Consider the following 16,195-nt stretch of genomic DNA (forward strand, 5'->3'; position numbering starts at 1 on the left):
ATGTGTGTGTGTGTTAGTGTACGTGTGTGTCCGTGTGTGTGTACGTGTGTGTGTACGTGTGTGTGTGTGTGTGTACGTGTGTGTGTGTATACGTGTGTGTGTGTGTGTGTGTTAGTGTACGTGTGTGTGTGTGTCCGTGTGTGTGTGTACGTGTGTGTGTGTGTGTGTGTGTACGTGTGTGTGTGTATACGTGTGTGTGTGTGTGTTTACGTGTGTGTACGTGTGTGTGTGTGTGTGTGTACGTGTGTGTGTGTATACGTGTGTGTGTGTGTGTTTACGTGTGTGTCTAAGTATGTGTACGTGTGTGCGTGTGTGTGTTTACGTGTGTGTCTATGTGTGTGTACATGTGTGTGTACGTGTGTGTCTATGTGTGTGTGTGTACATGTGTGTCTATGTGTGTGTGTGTGTGTTTACGTGTGTGTCTATGTGTGTGTACGTGTGTGTTTACGTGTGTGTCTATGTGTGTGTGTGTATACGTGTGTGTCTATGTGTGTGTGTGTACGTGTGTATGTGTACATGTGTGTCTATGTGTGTTTACGTGTGTGCGTGTGTGTGTACAAGTGTGTGTGTGTACGTGTGTGTCTATGTGTGTGTGTACGTGTGTACGTGTGTATATACATGTGTGTCTCTGTGTGTGTATGTGTGTGCGCACATGTGAGTGTATATATGAGTGTGTGTGTACATGTGTGTGTACGTATGTGTGTGTAAGTGTGTGTGTATACCTGTGTGCCTATGTGTGTGTACGTGTGTGCCTATGTGTGTGTGTACGTGTGTGCATGTGTGTGTGTATGTGTGAGTCTAGGTGTGTGTAAGTGTGTGTCTATGTGTGTGCGTCTATGTGTGTGTGTACGTGTGTGTGTCTGTGTCTATGTGTGTGTGTACGTCTGTGTAAGTGTGTGTCTGTGTGTGTGTCTCTGTGTGTGTATGTGTGTGTGTACGTGTGTGTCTATGTGTGTGTGTACGTGTGTCTATGTGCGTGTATGTGGACGTGTATGTGTGTGTGTGTACGTGTGTGTGTGGACATGTATGTGTACATGTGTGCCTTTGTGTGTGTGTGTGTGTGTGTGTATGTACGTGTGTATGTGTGTGGACGTGTGTATGCACATGTGTGTCTATGTGTGTGTGTGTCTCTGTGTGAGTGTGTATGTGAGTGTGTGTGTCTGAGTATGTGTGTGTGTCTGTGAGTGTGTGTGTTTCTGAGTGTGTGTGTGTCTGTGTCCGTGAGAGACTGTATGTGAGTCTGTGTGTGTGTGTCTGTGTATGAGTGTGTGTCTCTGCCTGAGTGTGTGTGTGTGTGTGTCTCTGTCTGTGTGTGTATGTGAGTGTGTTTGTATCTGAGTGTGTGTGTGAGTGTGTGTGCGTGTGTCTGTGTGAACAGGCTGGGGCTGTTTTCCCCTGGAGCGTCGGAGGCTGAGGGGTGACCTTATAGAGGTTTATAAAATCATGAGGGGCATGGATAGGATAAATAGGCAAAGTCTTGTCCCTGGGGTGGGGGAGTCTAGAACTAGAGGGGCATAGGTTTAGGGTGAGAGGGGAAAGATATAAAAGGGACCTAAGGGGCAACCTTTTCACCCAGAGGGTGGTACGTGTATGGAATGAGCTGCCAGAGGATGTGGTGGAGGCTGGTACAATTACAGCATTTAAGAGGCATCTGGATGGGTATATGAATAGGACGAATTTGGAGGGATATGGGCCGGGTGCTGGCAGGTGGGACTAGATTGGGTTGGGCCAGGGTGGATTGGCCAAGCTAAATTACTCATAGTGTTCAGGGATGTATAGGGTAGGGTGGATTAGCCATGCTAAATTACCCCACAGTGTTCAGGGATGTGTAGGTTAGGGTGGATTGGCCATGCTAAATTACACCATAGTGTTCAGGGATGTGTAGGTTAGGGTGGATTGGCCATGCTATATTACCCCATAGTGTTCAGGGATGTGTAGGTTAGGGTGGTTTGGCCATGCTATATTACCCCATAGTGTTCAGGGATGTGTAGGTTAGGGTGGATTGGCCATGCTAAATTACCCCATAGTGTTCAGGGATGTGTAGGTTAGGGTGGATTGGCCATGCTAAATTACCCCATAGTGTTCAGTGATGTGTAGGTAAGGGTGGATTGGCCATGCTAAATTAGCCATAGTGTTCAGGGATGTGTAGGTTAGGGTGGATTGGCCATGCTAAATTACCCATAGTGTTCTGGGATGTGTAGGTTAGGGTGGATTGGCCATGCTAAATTACCCCATAGTGTTCAGGGATGTGTAGGTTAGGGTGGATTGGCCATGCTAAATTACACCATAGTGTTCAGGGATGTATAGGGTAGGGTGGATTAGCCATGCTAAATTACCCCACAGTGTTCAGGGATGTGTAGGTTAGGGTGGATTGGCCATGCTAAATTACCCCATAGTGTTCAGGGATGTGTAGGTTAGGGTGGATTGGCCATGCTAAATTACACCATAGTGTTCAGGGATGTGCAGGTTAGGGTGGTTTGGCCATGCTAAATTACCCATAGTGTTCAGGGATGTGTAGGTTAGGGTGGATTGGCCATGCTAAATTACACCATAGTGTTCAGGGATGTGCAGGTTAGGGTGGTTTGGCCATGCTAAATTACCCCATAGTGTTCAGGGATGTGTAGGTTAGGGTGGATTGGCCATGCTAAATTACCACATAGTGTTCAGTGATGTGTAGGTAAGGGTGGATTGGCCATGCTAAATTACCCCATAGTGTTCAGGGATGTGTAGGTCAGGGTGGATTGGCCATGCTAAATTACACCATAGTGTTCAGGGATGTGCAGGTTAGGGTGGTTTGGCCATGCTAAATTACCCATAGTGTTCAGGGATGTGCAGGTTAGGGTGGATTGGCCATGCTAAATTACCCCATAGTGTTCAGGGATGTGTAGGTTAGGGTGGATTGGCCATGCTAAATTACCCCATAGTGTTCAGGGATGTGTAGGTTAGGGTGGATTGGCCATGCTAAATTACCCCATAGTGTTCAGGGATGTGTAAGGTAAGGTGGATTGGCCATGATAACTTACCCGATAGTGTTCAGGGATGTGTAGGTTAGGGTGGATTGGCCATGCTAAATTACCCCATAGTGTTCAGGGATGTGTAAGGTAAGGTGGATTGGCCATGATAAATTACCCGATAGTGTTCAGGGATGTGTAGGTTAGGGTGGATTGGCCATGCTAAATTACCCATAGTGTTCTGGGATGTGTAGGTTAGGGTGGATTGGCCATGCTAAATTACCCCATAGTGTTCAGTGATGTGTAGGTTAGGGTGGATTGGCCATGCTAAATTACCCCACAGTGTTCAGGGATGTGTAGGTTAGGGTGGATTGGCCATGCTAAATTACCCCATAGTGTTCAGGGATGTGTAAGGTAAGGTGGATTGGCCATGATAAATTACCCGATAGTGTTCAGGGATGTGTAGGTTAGGGTGGATTGGCCATGCTAAATTACATACACTGTTCAGGGATGTGTAGGTTAGGGTGGATTGGCCATGCTAAATTACCCCATAGTGCTCAGGGATGTGCAGGTTAGGGTGGTTTGGCCATGCTAAATTACACATACTGTTCAGGGATGTGTAGGTTAGGGTGGATTGGCCATGCTAAATTACCCATCGTGTTCAGGGATGTGCAGGTGAGGGTGGATTGGCCATGCTAAATTACCCCATAGTGTTCAGGGATGTGTAGGTTAGGGTGGATTGGCCATGCTAAATTACCCCATAGTTTTCAGGGATGTGGAGGTGAGGGTGGAATGGTCATGCTAAATTATCCATAGTGTTCAGGGATGTGTAAGTCAGGGTGGATTGGCCATGCTAAATTACCCCATAGTGTTCAGGGACGTGCAGGTTAGGGTGGATTGGCCATGCTAAATTACCCCATAGTGTTCAGGGATGTGTAGGTTAGGGTGGATTGGCCATGCTAAATTACCCATAGTGTTCAGGGATGTGTAGGTTAGGGTGGATTGGCCATGCTAAATTACCCCATAGTGTTCAGGGATGTGTAGGTTAGGGTGGATTGGCCATGCTAAATTACCCCATAGTGTTCAGGGATGTGCAGGATAGGGTGGATTGGCCATGCTAAATTACCTCATAGTGTTCAGGGATGTGTAGGTTTGGGTGGATTGGCCATGCTAACTTACCCATAGTGTTCAGGGATGTGCAGGTTAGGGTGGATTGGCCATGCTAAATTACCCATAGTGTTCAGGGATGTGTTGGTTTAGGGTGGATTGGCCATGCTAAATTACCCCATAGTGTTCAGGGATGTGTAGGTTAAGGTGGATTGGCCATGCTAAATAACCCATAGTGTTCAGGGATGTGCAGGTTCGGGTGGATTGGCCATGCTAAATTACCCATAGTATTCAGGGATGTGTAAGGTAAGGTGGATTGGCCATGATAAATTACCCGATAGTGTTCAGGGATGTGTAGGTTAGGGTGGATTGGCCATGCTAAATTACCCCATAGTGTTCAGGGATGGGTAGGTTAGGGTGGTTTGGCCATGCTAAATTATCCATAGTGTTCAGGGATGTGTAGGTTAGGGTGAATTGGCCAGACTAAATTACCCCATAGTGTTCAGGGATGTGCAGGTTAGGGTGGATTGGCTATGCTAAATTACTCCATAGTGTTCAGTGATGTGTAGGTGAGGGTGGATTGGACATGCTAAATTACCCCATAGTGTTCAGGGATGGGTAGGTTAGGGTGGATTGGCCATGCTAGATTACCCATAGTGTTCAGGGATGTGCAGGTTAGGGTGGATTGGCCATGCAAAATTACCCATCGTTTTCAGGGATGTGTAGGTTAGGGTGGATTGGCCATGCTAAATTACCCATAGTGTTCAGGGATAGGTAGGTTAGGGTGGATTGGCCATGCTAAATTACACATACTGTTCAGGGATGTGTAGGTTAGGTTGGATTGGCCATGCTAAATTACCCCATAGTGTTCAGGGATGTGTAGGTTCGGGTGGATTGGCCATGTTAAATTACCCCATCGTGTTCAGGGATGTGCAGGTTAGGGTGGATTGGCCATGCTAAATTACCCCATAGTGCTCAGGGATGTGTAGGTTAAGGTGTTTTGGCCATGCTAAATTACATATACTGTTCAGGGATGTGTAGGTTAGGGTGGATTGGCCATGCTAAATAACCCCATAGTGTTCAGGGATGTGTAGGTTAGGGTGGATTGGCCATGCTAAATTACCCCATAGTGCTCAGGGATGTGTAGGTTAGGGTGGATTGGCCATGCTAAATTACCCATTGTGTTCAGGGATGTGCAGGTTAGGGTGGATTGGCCATGCAAAATTACCCATCGTGTTCAGGGATGTGTAGGTGAGGGTGGATTGGCCATGCTAAATTACCCCATAGTGCTCAGGGATGTGTAGGTTAGGGTGGATTGGCCATGCTAAATTACCCCATAGTGTTCAGGGATGTGGAGGTGAGGGTGGAATGGTCATGCTAAATTACCCATAGTGTTCAGGGATGTGTAGGTTAGGGTGGATTGGCCATGCTAAATTACCCCATAGTGTTCAGGGATGTGCAGGTTAGGGTGGATTGGCCATGCTAAATTACCCATAGTGCTCAGGGATGTGTAGGTTAGGGTGGGTTGTCCATGCTAAATTACCCCATAGTGTTCAGGGATGTGTAAGTCAGGGTGGACTGGCCATGCTAAATTACCCCATAGTGTTCAGGGATGTGTAAGTCAGGGTGGATTGGCCATGCTAAATTACCCCATCGTGTTCAGGGATGTGTAGGTTAGGGTGGATTGGCCATGCTAAATTACCCCATAGTGTTCAGGGATGTGTAGGTTAGGGTGGATTGGCCATGCTCATTTACCCATAGTGTTCAGGGATGTGTAGGTTAGTGTGGATTGGCCATGCTAAATTACCCCATAGTGTTTATGGATGTGTAGGTTAGGGTGGATTGACATGCTAAATTACCCCATAGTGTTCAGGGATGTGCAGGTTAGGGTGGATTGGCCTTGCTAAATTACCCCATAGTGTTCAGGGATGTGCAGGTTAGGGTGGAATGGTCATGCTAAATTACCCACAGTGTTCAGGGATGTGTAGGTTAGGGTAGATTGGCCATGCTAAATTACCCCATAGTGTTCAGGGATGTGTAGGTTTGAGTGGATTGGTCTTGATAAATTAACCCATAGTGTTTATGGATGTGTAGGTTAGGGTGGATTGACATGCTAAATTACCCCATAGTGTTCAGGGATGTGCAGGTTAGGGTGGATTGGCCATGCTAAATTACCCCATAGTGTTCAGGGATGTGTAGGTTAGGGTGGATTGGCCATGCGAAATTACCCATAGTGTTCAGGGATGTGTAGGTTAGGGTGGATTGGTCTTGATAAATTGACCCATAGTGTTTATGGATGTGTAGGTAAGGGTGGATTGACATGCTAAATTACCCCATAGTGTTCAGGGATGTGCAGGTTAGGGTGGATTGGCCTTGCTAAATTACCCCATAGTGTTCAGGGATGTGCAGGTTAGGGTGGAATGGTCATGCTAAATTACCCACAGTGTTCAGGGATGTGTAGGTTAGGGTAGATTGGCCATGCTAAATTACCCCATAGTGTTCAGGGATGTTTAGGTTTGAGTGGATTGGTCTTGATAAATTAACCCATAGTGTTTATGGATGTGTAGGTTAGGGTGGATTGACATGCTAAATTACCCCATAGTGTTCAGGGATGTGCAGGTTAGGGTGGATTGGCCATGCTAAATTACCCCATAGTGCTCAGGGATGTGTAGGTTAGGGTGGAATGGTCATGCTAAATTACCCATAGTGTTCAGGGATGTGTAGGTTTGGGTGGATTGGCCATGCTAAATTACCCCATAGTGTTCAGGGATGTGCAGGTTAGGGTGGATTGGCCATGCTAAATTACCCATAGTGTTCAGGGATGTGTAGGTTAGGGTGGATTGCCCATGCTAAATTACCCATCGTGTTCAGGGATGTGTAGGTGAGGGTGGAATGGTCATGCTAAATTAACCATGGTGTTCAGGGATGTGCAGGTTAGGGTGGATTGCTCATGCTAAATTACCCCATAGTGTTCAGGGATGTGTAGGTTAGGGTGGATTGGCCATGCTAAATTACCCATAGTGTTCATGGATGTGCAGGTTAGGGTGAATTGGCGATGCTAAATTACCCCATAGTGTTCAGGGATGTGTAGGTTTGGGTGGATTGGCCATGCTAAATTACCCCATGGTGTTCAGGGATGTGCAGGTTAGGGTGGATTGGCCATGCTAAATTGCCCATAGTGTCCAGGGATGTGTAGTTTAGGGTGGAATGGCCATGCTAAATTACCCCATAGTGTTCAGGGATGTGTAGGGTAAGGTGGATTGGCCATGATAAATTACCCCATAGTGTTCAGGGATGTGCAGGTTAGGGTGGATTGGCCATGCTAAATTGCCCCATAGTGTTCAGGGATGTGTAGGTTCAGGGTGGATTGGCCATGCTAAATTACCCCATAGTGTTCAGGGATGTGTAGGTTAGAGTGGATTGGCCATGCTAAATTACCCCATCGTGTTCAGGGATGTGTAGGGTAAGGTGGATTGGCCATGATAAATTACCCCATCGTGTTCAGGGATGTGTCGGTTTAGGGTGGATTGGCCATGCTAAATTACATCATAGTGTTCAGGGATGTGTAGGTTTAGGGTGGATTGCCCATGCTAAATTACCCCATAGTGTACAGGGATGTGTAGGTTAGGGTGGATTGGCCATGCTAAATTACCCCATAGTGTTCACGGATGTGTAGGGTAAGGTGGATTGGCCATGCTAAATTACCCATAGTGTTCAGGGATGTGTAGGTTAGGGTGGATTGGCCATGCTAAATTACCCCATAGTGTTCAGGGATGTGTAGGTTAGGGTGGATTGGCCATGCTAAATTACCCCATAGTGTTCAGGGATGTGTCGGTTAGGGTGGATTGGCCATGCTAAATTACCCATAGTGTTCAGGGATGTGCAGTTTAGGGTGGATTCGCCATGCTAAATTACCCCATAGTGTTCAGGGATGTGTAGGTTAGGGTGGATTGGCCATGCTAAATTACCCCATAGTGTTCAGGGATGTGCAGGTTCGGGTGGATTGGCCATGCTAAATTACCCCATAGTGTTCAGGGATGTGCAGGTTAGGGTGGATTGGCCATGCTAAATTACCCCATAGTGTACAGGGGTGTGCAGGTTAGGGTGGATTGGCCATGCTAAATTACCCATAGTGTTCAGGGATGTGTAGGTTAGGGTGGATTGGCCATGCTAAATTACCCATAGTGTTCAGGGATGTGTAGGTTAGGGTGGATTGGCCAATCTAAATTACCCATAGTGTTCAGGGATGTGCAGGTTAGGGTGGATTGGCCATGCTAAATTACCCCATCATGTTCTGGGATGTGTAGGTTTTGGGTGGATTAGCCATGCTAAATTACCCCATAGTGTTCAGGGATGTGTAGGTTAGGGTGGATTAGCCATGCTAAATTACACATAGTGTTCATGGATGTGTAGGTTAGGGTGGATTGGCCATGCTAAATTACCCCATAGTGTTCAGGGATGTGTAGGTTAGGGCGGATTGGCCATGCTAAATTACCCATAGTGTTCAGGGATGTGTAGTTTAGGGTGGATTGGCCATGCTAAATTACCCCATAGTGTTCAGGGATGTGAAGGGTAAGGTGGATTGGCCATGATAAATTACCCCATAGTGTTCAGGGATGTGTAGGTTTAGGGTGGATTGGCCATGCTAAATTACCCCATAGTGTTCAGGGATGTGTAGGTTAGAGTGGATTGGCCATGCTAAATTACCCCATAGTGTTCAGGGATGTGTAGGGTAAGGTGGATTGGCCATGATAAATTACCCCATAGTGTTCAGGGATGTGTAGGTTAGGGTGGATTGGCCATGCTAAATTACCCCATAGTGTTCAGGGATGTGCAGGTTAGGGTGGATTGGCCATGCTAAATTACCCATAGTGTTCAGGGATGTGTAGGTTAGGGTGGATTGGCCATGCTAAATTACCCATAGTGTTCAGGGATGTGTAGTTTAGGGTGGATTGGCCATGCTAAATTACCCCATAGTGTTCAGTGATGTGTAGGGTAAGGTGGATTGGCCATGATAAATTACCCCATAGTGTTCAGGGATGTGTAGGTTAGGGTGGATTGGCCATGCTAAATTACCCCATAGTGTTCAGGGATGTGTCGGTTCGGGTGGATTGGCCTTGCTAAATTACCCATAGTGTTCAGGGATGTGTAGGTTAGGGTGGATTGGCCATGCTAACTTACCCATAGTGTTCAGGGATGTGCAGTTTAGGGTGGATTCGCCATGCTAAATTACCCCATAGTGTTCAGGGATGTGTAGGTTAGGGTGGATTGGCCATGCTAAATTACCCCATAGTGTTCAGCGTTGTGCAGATTAGGGTGGATTGGCCATGCTAAATTACCCCATAGTGTTCAGGGATGTGTAGGTTAGGGTGGATTGGCCATACTAAATTACCCCATAGTGTTCAGGGATGTGTAGGTTAAGGTGGATTGGCCATGCTAAATTACCCCATAGTGTTCAGGGATGTGTCGGTTTAGGGTGGATTGGCCATGCTAAATTACCCCATAGTGTTCAGGGATGTGAAGGTTAGGGTGGATTGGCCATGCTAAATTACCCTATAGTGTTCAGGGATGTGCAGGTTCGGGTGGATTGGCCATGCTAAATTACCCATAGTGTTCAGAGATGTGTAGGTTAAGGTGGATTGGCCATGCTAAATTACCCCATAGTGTTCAGGGATGTGTAGGTTCGGGTGGATTGGCCATGCTAAATTACCCATAGTGTTCAGGGATGTGTAGGTTAAGGTGGATTGGTCATGCTAAATTACCCCATAGTGTTCAGGGATGTGTAGGTTCGGGTGGATTGGCCATGCTAAATTACCCATAGTGTTCAGGGATGTGCAGGTTCGGGTGGATTAGCCATGCTAAATTACCCCATAGTGCTCAGGGATGTGTCGGTTCGGGTGGATTGGCCATGCTAAGTTACCCCATAGTGTTCAGGGATGTGTAGGTTAGAGTGGATTGGCCTTGATAAATTAACCCATCGTGTTTATGGATGTGTAGGTTAGGGTGGATTGGCCATGCTAAATTACCCCATAGTGTTCAGGAATGTGCAGGTTAGGGTGGATTGGTCATGCTAAATTACCCATAGTGTTCAGGGATGAGTAGGTTAGGGTGGATTGGCCATGCTGAATTACCCCATAGTGTTCAGGGATGTGCAGGTTAGGGTGGATTGGCCGTGCTAAATTACCCATAGTGTTCAGGGATGAGTAGGTTAGGGTGGATTGGCCATGCTAAATTACCCCATAGTGTTCAGGGATGTGTAGGTTACGGTGGATTGGCCATGCTAAATTACCCCATAGTGTTCAGGGATGTGCAGGTTAGGGTGGATTGGCCTTGCTAAATTACCCCATAGTGTTCAGGGATGAGTAGGTTAGGGTGGATTGGCCATGCTAAATTACCCCATAGTGTTCAGTGATGTGCAGGTTAGGGTGGATTGGCCATGCTAAATTACCCATAGTGCTCAGGGATGAGTAGGTTAGGGTGGATTGGCCATGCTAAATTACCCCATAGTGTTCAGGGATGTGCAGGTTAGGGTGGATTGGCCATGCTAAATTACCCCATAGTGTTCAGGGATGTGTAGGTTAGGGTGGATTGGCCATGCTAAACTAACCCATAGTGTTCAGGGATGTGCAGGTTAGGGTGGATTGGCCATGCTAAATTACCCATAGTGTTCAGGAATGTGTAGGTTAGGGTGTAATGGTCATGCTAAATTAACCATAGTGTTCAGGGATGTGTAGGTTAGGGTGGATTGGCCATGCTAAATTACCCATAGTGTTCAGGGATGTGCAGGTTAGGGTGGATCGGCCATGCTAAATTACCCCATAGTGTTCAGGGATGTGCAGGTTAGGGTGGATTGGCCATGCTAAATTACCCACAGTGTTCAGGGATGTGCAGGTTAGGGTGGATCGGCCATGCTAAATTACCCCATAGTGTTCAGGGATGTGTAGGTTAGGGTGGATTGGCCATGCTAAATTACCCCATAGTGTTCAGGGATGTGTAGGTTAGGGTGGATTGGCCATGCTAAATTACCCCATAGTGTTCAGGGATGTGTAGGTTAGGGTGGATCGGCCATTCTAAATTACCCCATAGTGTTCAGGGATGTGTAGGTTAGGGTGGATTGGCCATGCTAAATTACCCCATAGTGCTCAGGGATGTGTAGGTTAGGGTGGATCGGCCATTCTAAATTACCGATCGTGTTAGATGCAGTAGTCAAGTGGAAATGTAGAGAAATATGGACATGGTTCAGGGCGGGTTACTCTTCGGAGTGTCGATGTGGACCAGTTGGGCCGAATGGCCTTTTTGCACACTATCGGGATTCTAAGCTGGCCCCAGACCCCGGGATGGAGGAAGAAGTCGTCCCCTGGGATTGAGGGTCGAAGGCGAGATTCCGCGATTGCAGAAATGGAGGGATTGAAGCGAAGGCGTCCCCTGGGCTGGGCTGGGCGGATTTCTGGCCGTGTGGGTCCGGTGGGCGCGGGCATTTCCCATCGGGTTTGGCCTGGGGGTTGGGCACGCGCTGGCCCCGTTGTCCGCGATTCGCCGAGCACCCTGACCCTTGACCATGGTTCCCCGGTGTCAATGCCCCGCAGTTTCCACCTGTTTCTGCACCGATGTTACGCCACGACCTCCGGGCGACCAGGCGAAGGGTCCGCCTACGACCTGTTCGCAGGGTGAGTGAGTCCGACCGTTCTCGGGGTCTGGCGGGAGGCGCAGGGGGTGAGGCCAATGCTCGGGAGGGGGTGAACGGGGGGGTCAGGTGAGGCGAGTCCGGCGAGGGGCGTCCGAGAGAGAGTGGGCGATGGATTGGAGCGGACAGTGGGATCAGGATCAGCAAGGTCTTTGAATCCAGAGACCTTCGGGGGATGGGGGGGGGAGTGTGAGGGTCAATGAGACATGATGGGAGAGCAGGAAAGATAGAGAGAGAGAGAGAAAGAGAGATGGGGAACGTGATCGCCGAGGTGGAGCGTGACAGAACGAGAGAGAGGTAGAGAGGTCAGAAGAGGTGGGACAGGGAGAGCGCGATGGAGGTGGGGGGGAGTGATAGATAGAGGGGGAGAGTGATAGAGAGGGAATCAGAGAAGGAGATGGGGGAGAGAAAGAGGGAATGAGAGCAGGGGAGACAGAGAGAGAGAGAACGAGATAGAGAGAGGGAGAGACCGACGGAGGAAATGCAAAAGGGAAAAGTGTTCGAAGGAGAAAGTGATGGAGAGAGAGAGAGAGAGACAGGGAGAGTGAGAGAGAGAGAGAGAATAAGAGACAGAGAGAGGGGGAGAGTGATAGAGAGAGAGAAAATGAGAGAGAGAGAGATACAGAGGGAGAGTGAGAGAGAGAATGAGAGGAGAGATAGAGGGGATAGTGATAGAGAGAGAGAGGGGAAGAGTGATAGCGAGATAGAGAATGAGAGAGATAGAGATGGGGGAGAGTGATAGGGAGATAGAAAATGAGAGAGAGGTAGAGGGGGAGAGTGAGAGAAAGAAGGGGAGAAAGAGAGGGGAGAGTGACAGAGGGGGAGAGAGAGAATGAGAGAGAGAGATAGAGTGAGTGAGAGAGAGAGAAAGAATGAGAGGGACAGATGGGGGGAGGGTGACAGAATGAGAGAATGAGTGATAGATAGATAGAAATTGAGAGAGGGAGATAGAGGGGAGAGTAAAAGAGAGAAAATGAGAGAGGGGGAGAGTGATAGAGAGGTAGAAAATGGGAGAGAGAGAGAGGGGGGGAGAGTGATAGAGAGGTAGAAAATGGGAGAGAGAGAGAGGGGGGGAGAGTGATAGAGAGGTAGAAAATGGGAGAGAGAGAGAGGGGGGGAGAGTGATAGAGAGGTAGAAAATGGGAGAGAGAGAGAGGGGGGGAGAGTGATAGAGAGGTAGAAAATGGGAGAGAGAGAGAGGGGGGGAGAGTGATAGAGAGGTAGAAAATGGGAGAGAGAGAGAGGGGGGGAGAGTGATAGAGAGGTAGAAAATGGGAGAGAGAGAGGGGGAGAGTGATGGAGAGAAAATCAGAGAGAGAGAGATAGAAGGGGAGAGTGTGTGAGAGAGAGAGAGAAACAGAGGGGGAGAGAGAGAGAATGAGCAAGACATAGAGGGGGAGAGTGATTGAGAGAGCGAGAGAGATAGAGGGGGAGAGTGATAGAGAAGGAGATAGAGAGAAGGAGATGGTGATAGAGAGAGGGAATGAGATAGAGAGCAGGAGAGTGATGGGGAGAAGGAATTTGGTGGATGGAGGGGAAGGAGGGGGGGGATGGAATGGGATGGGGGGATGATATAGTACGGACAAATCAGCACGGAGGGAGAATGGAGGGAGAAATGTCGGGGGATGGGTGAGAAAGAGGGATGGACAGGAGGAGGATTGGAAGGAAAGAGGGAATGAGATAGAGAGAGAGATATCGAGCAGGGACATTAGAAAGATGGCGGTGGGGGGTGGGGCGGGGGGGGGGGGTGGAATGATGCCATCACAGCCCCACCCTTTGGAAATGGTTGGGCGGAAGTTTCTGGAAACTCTGTGCCGTTGTGTCTCCAGGTGTGAGAAGGATGGGAGGACATCGATCCTGGTGAACGGTGAGGCCCCCTACGCCCGATTCTCCTTCCGCACGTTCCGTTTCATCGAGCACCGGAACCTGACGCTCTCCACCTTTTACCTCCGGTGCGTCGCCCACCTCTGCGAGACCTCAGCCTGCCCGTCCCGCCAGGTACCGTCGCCTAGCAACGCACACCAGCCTACCAGGGGCCACCGCCGGCGGGAGCAGACACCCTACCCCATTTCCCCCCACCCCTCCTCTCAGTTTGAAAGCTGGTGACCCAAGCGGCCTGATGGTGAACCTGCCCCTCAGTAAGATGGCCGACATCCTCTTAACATGGCGTTTAATTGCCTGTTGCTCAGTAAGCTGGCCAACCTGCCCCTCAGTAAGATGGCCGACATCCTCTTAACATGGTGGTTAATTGCCTGTTGCTCAGTAAGATGGCCAACCTGCCCCTCAGTAAGATGGCCGACATCCTCTTAACATGGCGGTTAATTGCCCGTCGCTCAGTAAGATGGCCAACCTGCCCCTCAGTAAGATCGCCGACATCCTCTTAACATGGCGGTTAATTGCCCGTCGCTCAGTAAGATGGCCAACCTGCCCCTCAGTAAGATGGCCGACATCCTCTTAACATGGCGGTTAATTGCCCGTCGCTCAGTAAGATGGCCAACCTGCCCCTCAGTAAGATCGCCGACATCCTCTTAACATGGCGGTTAATTGCCCGTCGCTCAGTAAGATGGCCAACCTGCCCCTCAGTAAGATGGCCAATATCCTGTTCATATAACGGTTAATTGCCTGTTGCTCAGTAAGATGGCCAAACTGCCCCTCAGTAAGATGGCCGACATCCCCTGAACGTGGCGGTTATTGCTCAGTAAGATGGCCAACCTGCCCCTCAGTGAGGTGGCCATCTTGCCCCTCAATAAGATGGCCGCCTGGGAATGACGACTTCCCCAGATTCATTTAAGACCCATCGGGGCTATAAGTGGGTAAAGGGTGAGACTCCCGCTCACCCCCACACACCAACGCCCACCCTCCCTCCCTCCAACGGTCGGGTGGTGAAACTCCCATCTGGGGTCATGATTGGCTGCTGTGGAGTCCCAGCAGCGCCATCTTTGGTCAGTGGCCACAGCTGGAACTGCAGCACATTTCCGAAGGTGTTGGGTGGGGTGGGTGGGGGGGGTGGGGGGTGGTGATTGGAGTTGTTGGAGGTAGAGGGTAGGGATGTTGTTGGGGGGGGCCTGGAGTAGAGTGGGGACAGTGAGGGGCCAGTCACTGGAAATCCAGCCCTGCGATTACCCAAACCTACAGATTTTCATTAAAATGTTCAGATTTCGCTCAGTCTCTGGACTGACTCCGCTCAACAAAACAAAAACTACCCATTGCAAGTAATTTGACATTAGATTCGGGTAAACAATCTAAAAACTGTCTGCACCTATCCGGAGCAACACCAACTCTATTCACTCTGTAGACTCCCCCTTACTCACACTCACACACAGATATACACTCACACTCACACACAGATACACACACACACACACAGACACACAGACACACACACACACACTCACACACAGACACACACACACACACTCACACACAGATACACACACACACTCTCACACTCTCACACAGACACACACACACACACTCACACACAGACACACACACACACACACAGACACACACACACAGACACACACACTCACACACAGAGACACACACACACACAGACACACACATACAGATACACACAGACACACACAGATACACACACACAGACACACAGATACACACACAGACACACACACACAGATACACACAGACACACACACAGACACACACACAGACACAGACACACACACACAAAGATACACACAGACACACACAGACACAGACACACACACTCACACACAGATACACACAGGCACACACACAGACACACACACACAGACACAGACACACACACACAGATACACACAGACACACACACACAGACACAGACACACACACTCACACACAGATACACACAGACACACACACAGGCACACTCACACACAGGCACACACACTCACACACAGACACACACACAGACACACAGAAACACACACACTCACACACAGACACACACACACAGACACACTCTCACACACAGATACACACACACAGGTACACTCTCACACATAGATACACACACACACTCACACACAGATACACACACACACAGATACACACACTCACACACAGACACACACACACACACAGACACACTCTCACACACAGACACACACACAGACACACAGAAACACACACACTCACACACAGACACACACACACACAGACACACTCTCACACACAGACACACACACAGACACACAGAAACACACACAGACACACACACACACACAGACACACTCTCACACACAGATACACACACACAGGTACACTCTCACACATAGATACACACACACACTCACACACAGATACACACACACACACAGATACACACACTCACACACTCAGATACACACACAGACACACACACTCTCACACACAGATACACACACATACTCACACAGACACAGACACACACACTCACACAGACACACACTCTCACACACAGACACAC

At 48.8% G+C, this 16,195-nt stretch overlaps 1 protein-coding gene across 1 annotated transcript in view; it reads left to right on the forward strand.

Moving 5' to 3' along the window:
• Nucleotides 1–16,195, forward strand: part of LOC148146077 (zona pellucida-like domain-containing protein 1) — a 129,657-nt gene that overhangs the window by 91,299 nt on the left and 22,163 nt on the right. Inside the window, exons 6-7 of the mRNA XM_087998672.1 lie at nt 11,645–11,725; nt 13,572–13,740. Coding sequence (XP_087854798.1) covers nt 11,645–11,725; nt 13,572–13,740 — 250 coding nt within the window. The remainder of the gene's footprint in view (nt 1–11,644; nt 11,726–13,571; nt 13,741–16,195) is intronic.

The sequence above is a fragment of the Chiloscyllium plagiosum genome, unplaced genomic scaffold (genome assembly GCF_037043375.1).
Source record: "Chiloscyllium plagiosum isolate Xiang-an unplaced genomic scaffold, Cpla_swu_hap1 HiC_scaffold_21, whole genome shotgun sequence".
NCBI lineage: Eukaryota > Metazoa > Chordata > Chondrichthyes > Orectolobiformes > Hemiscylliidae > Chiloscyllium > Chiloscyllium plagiosum.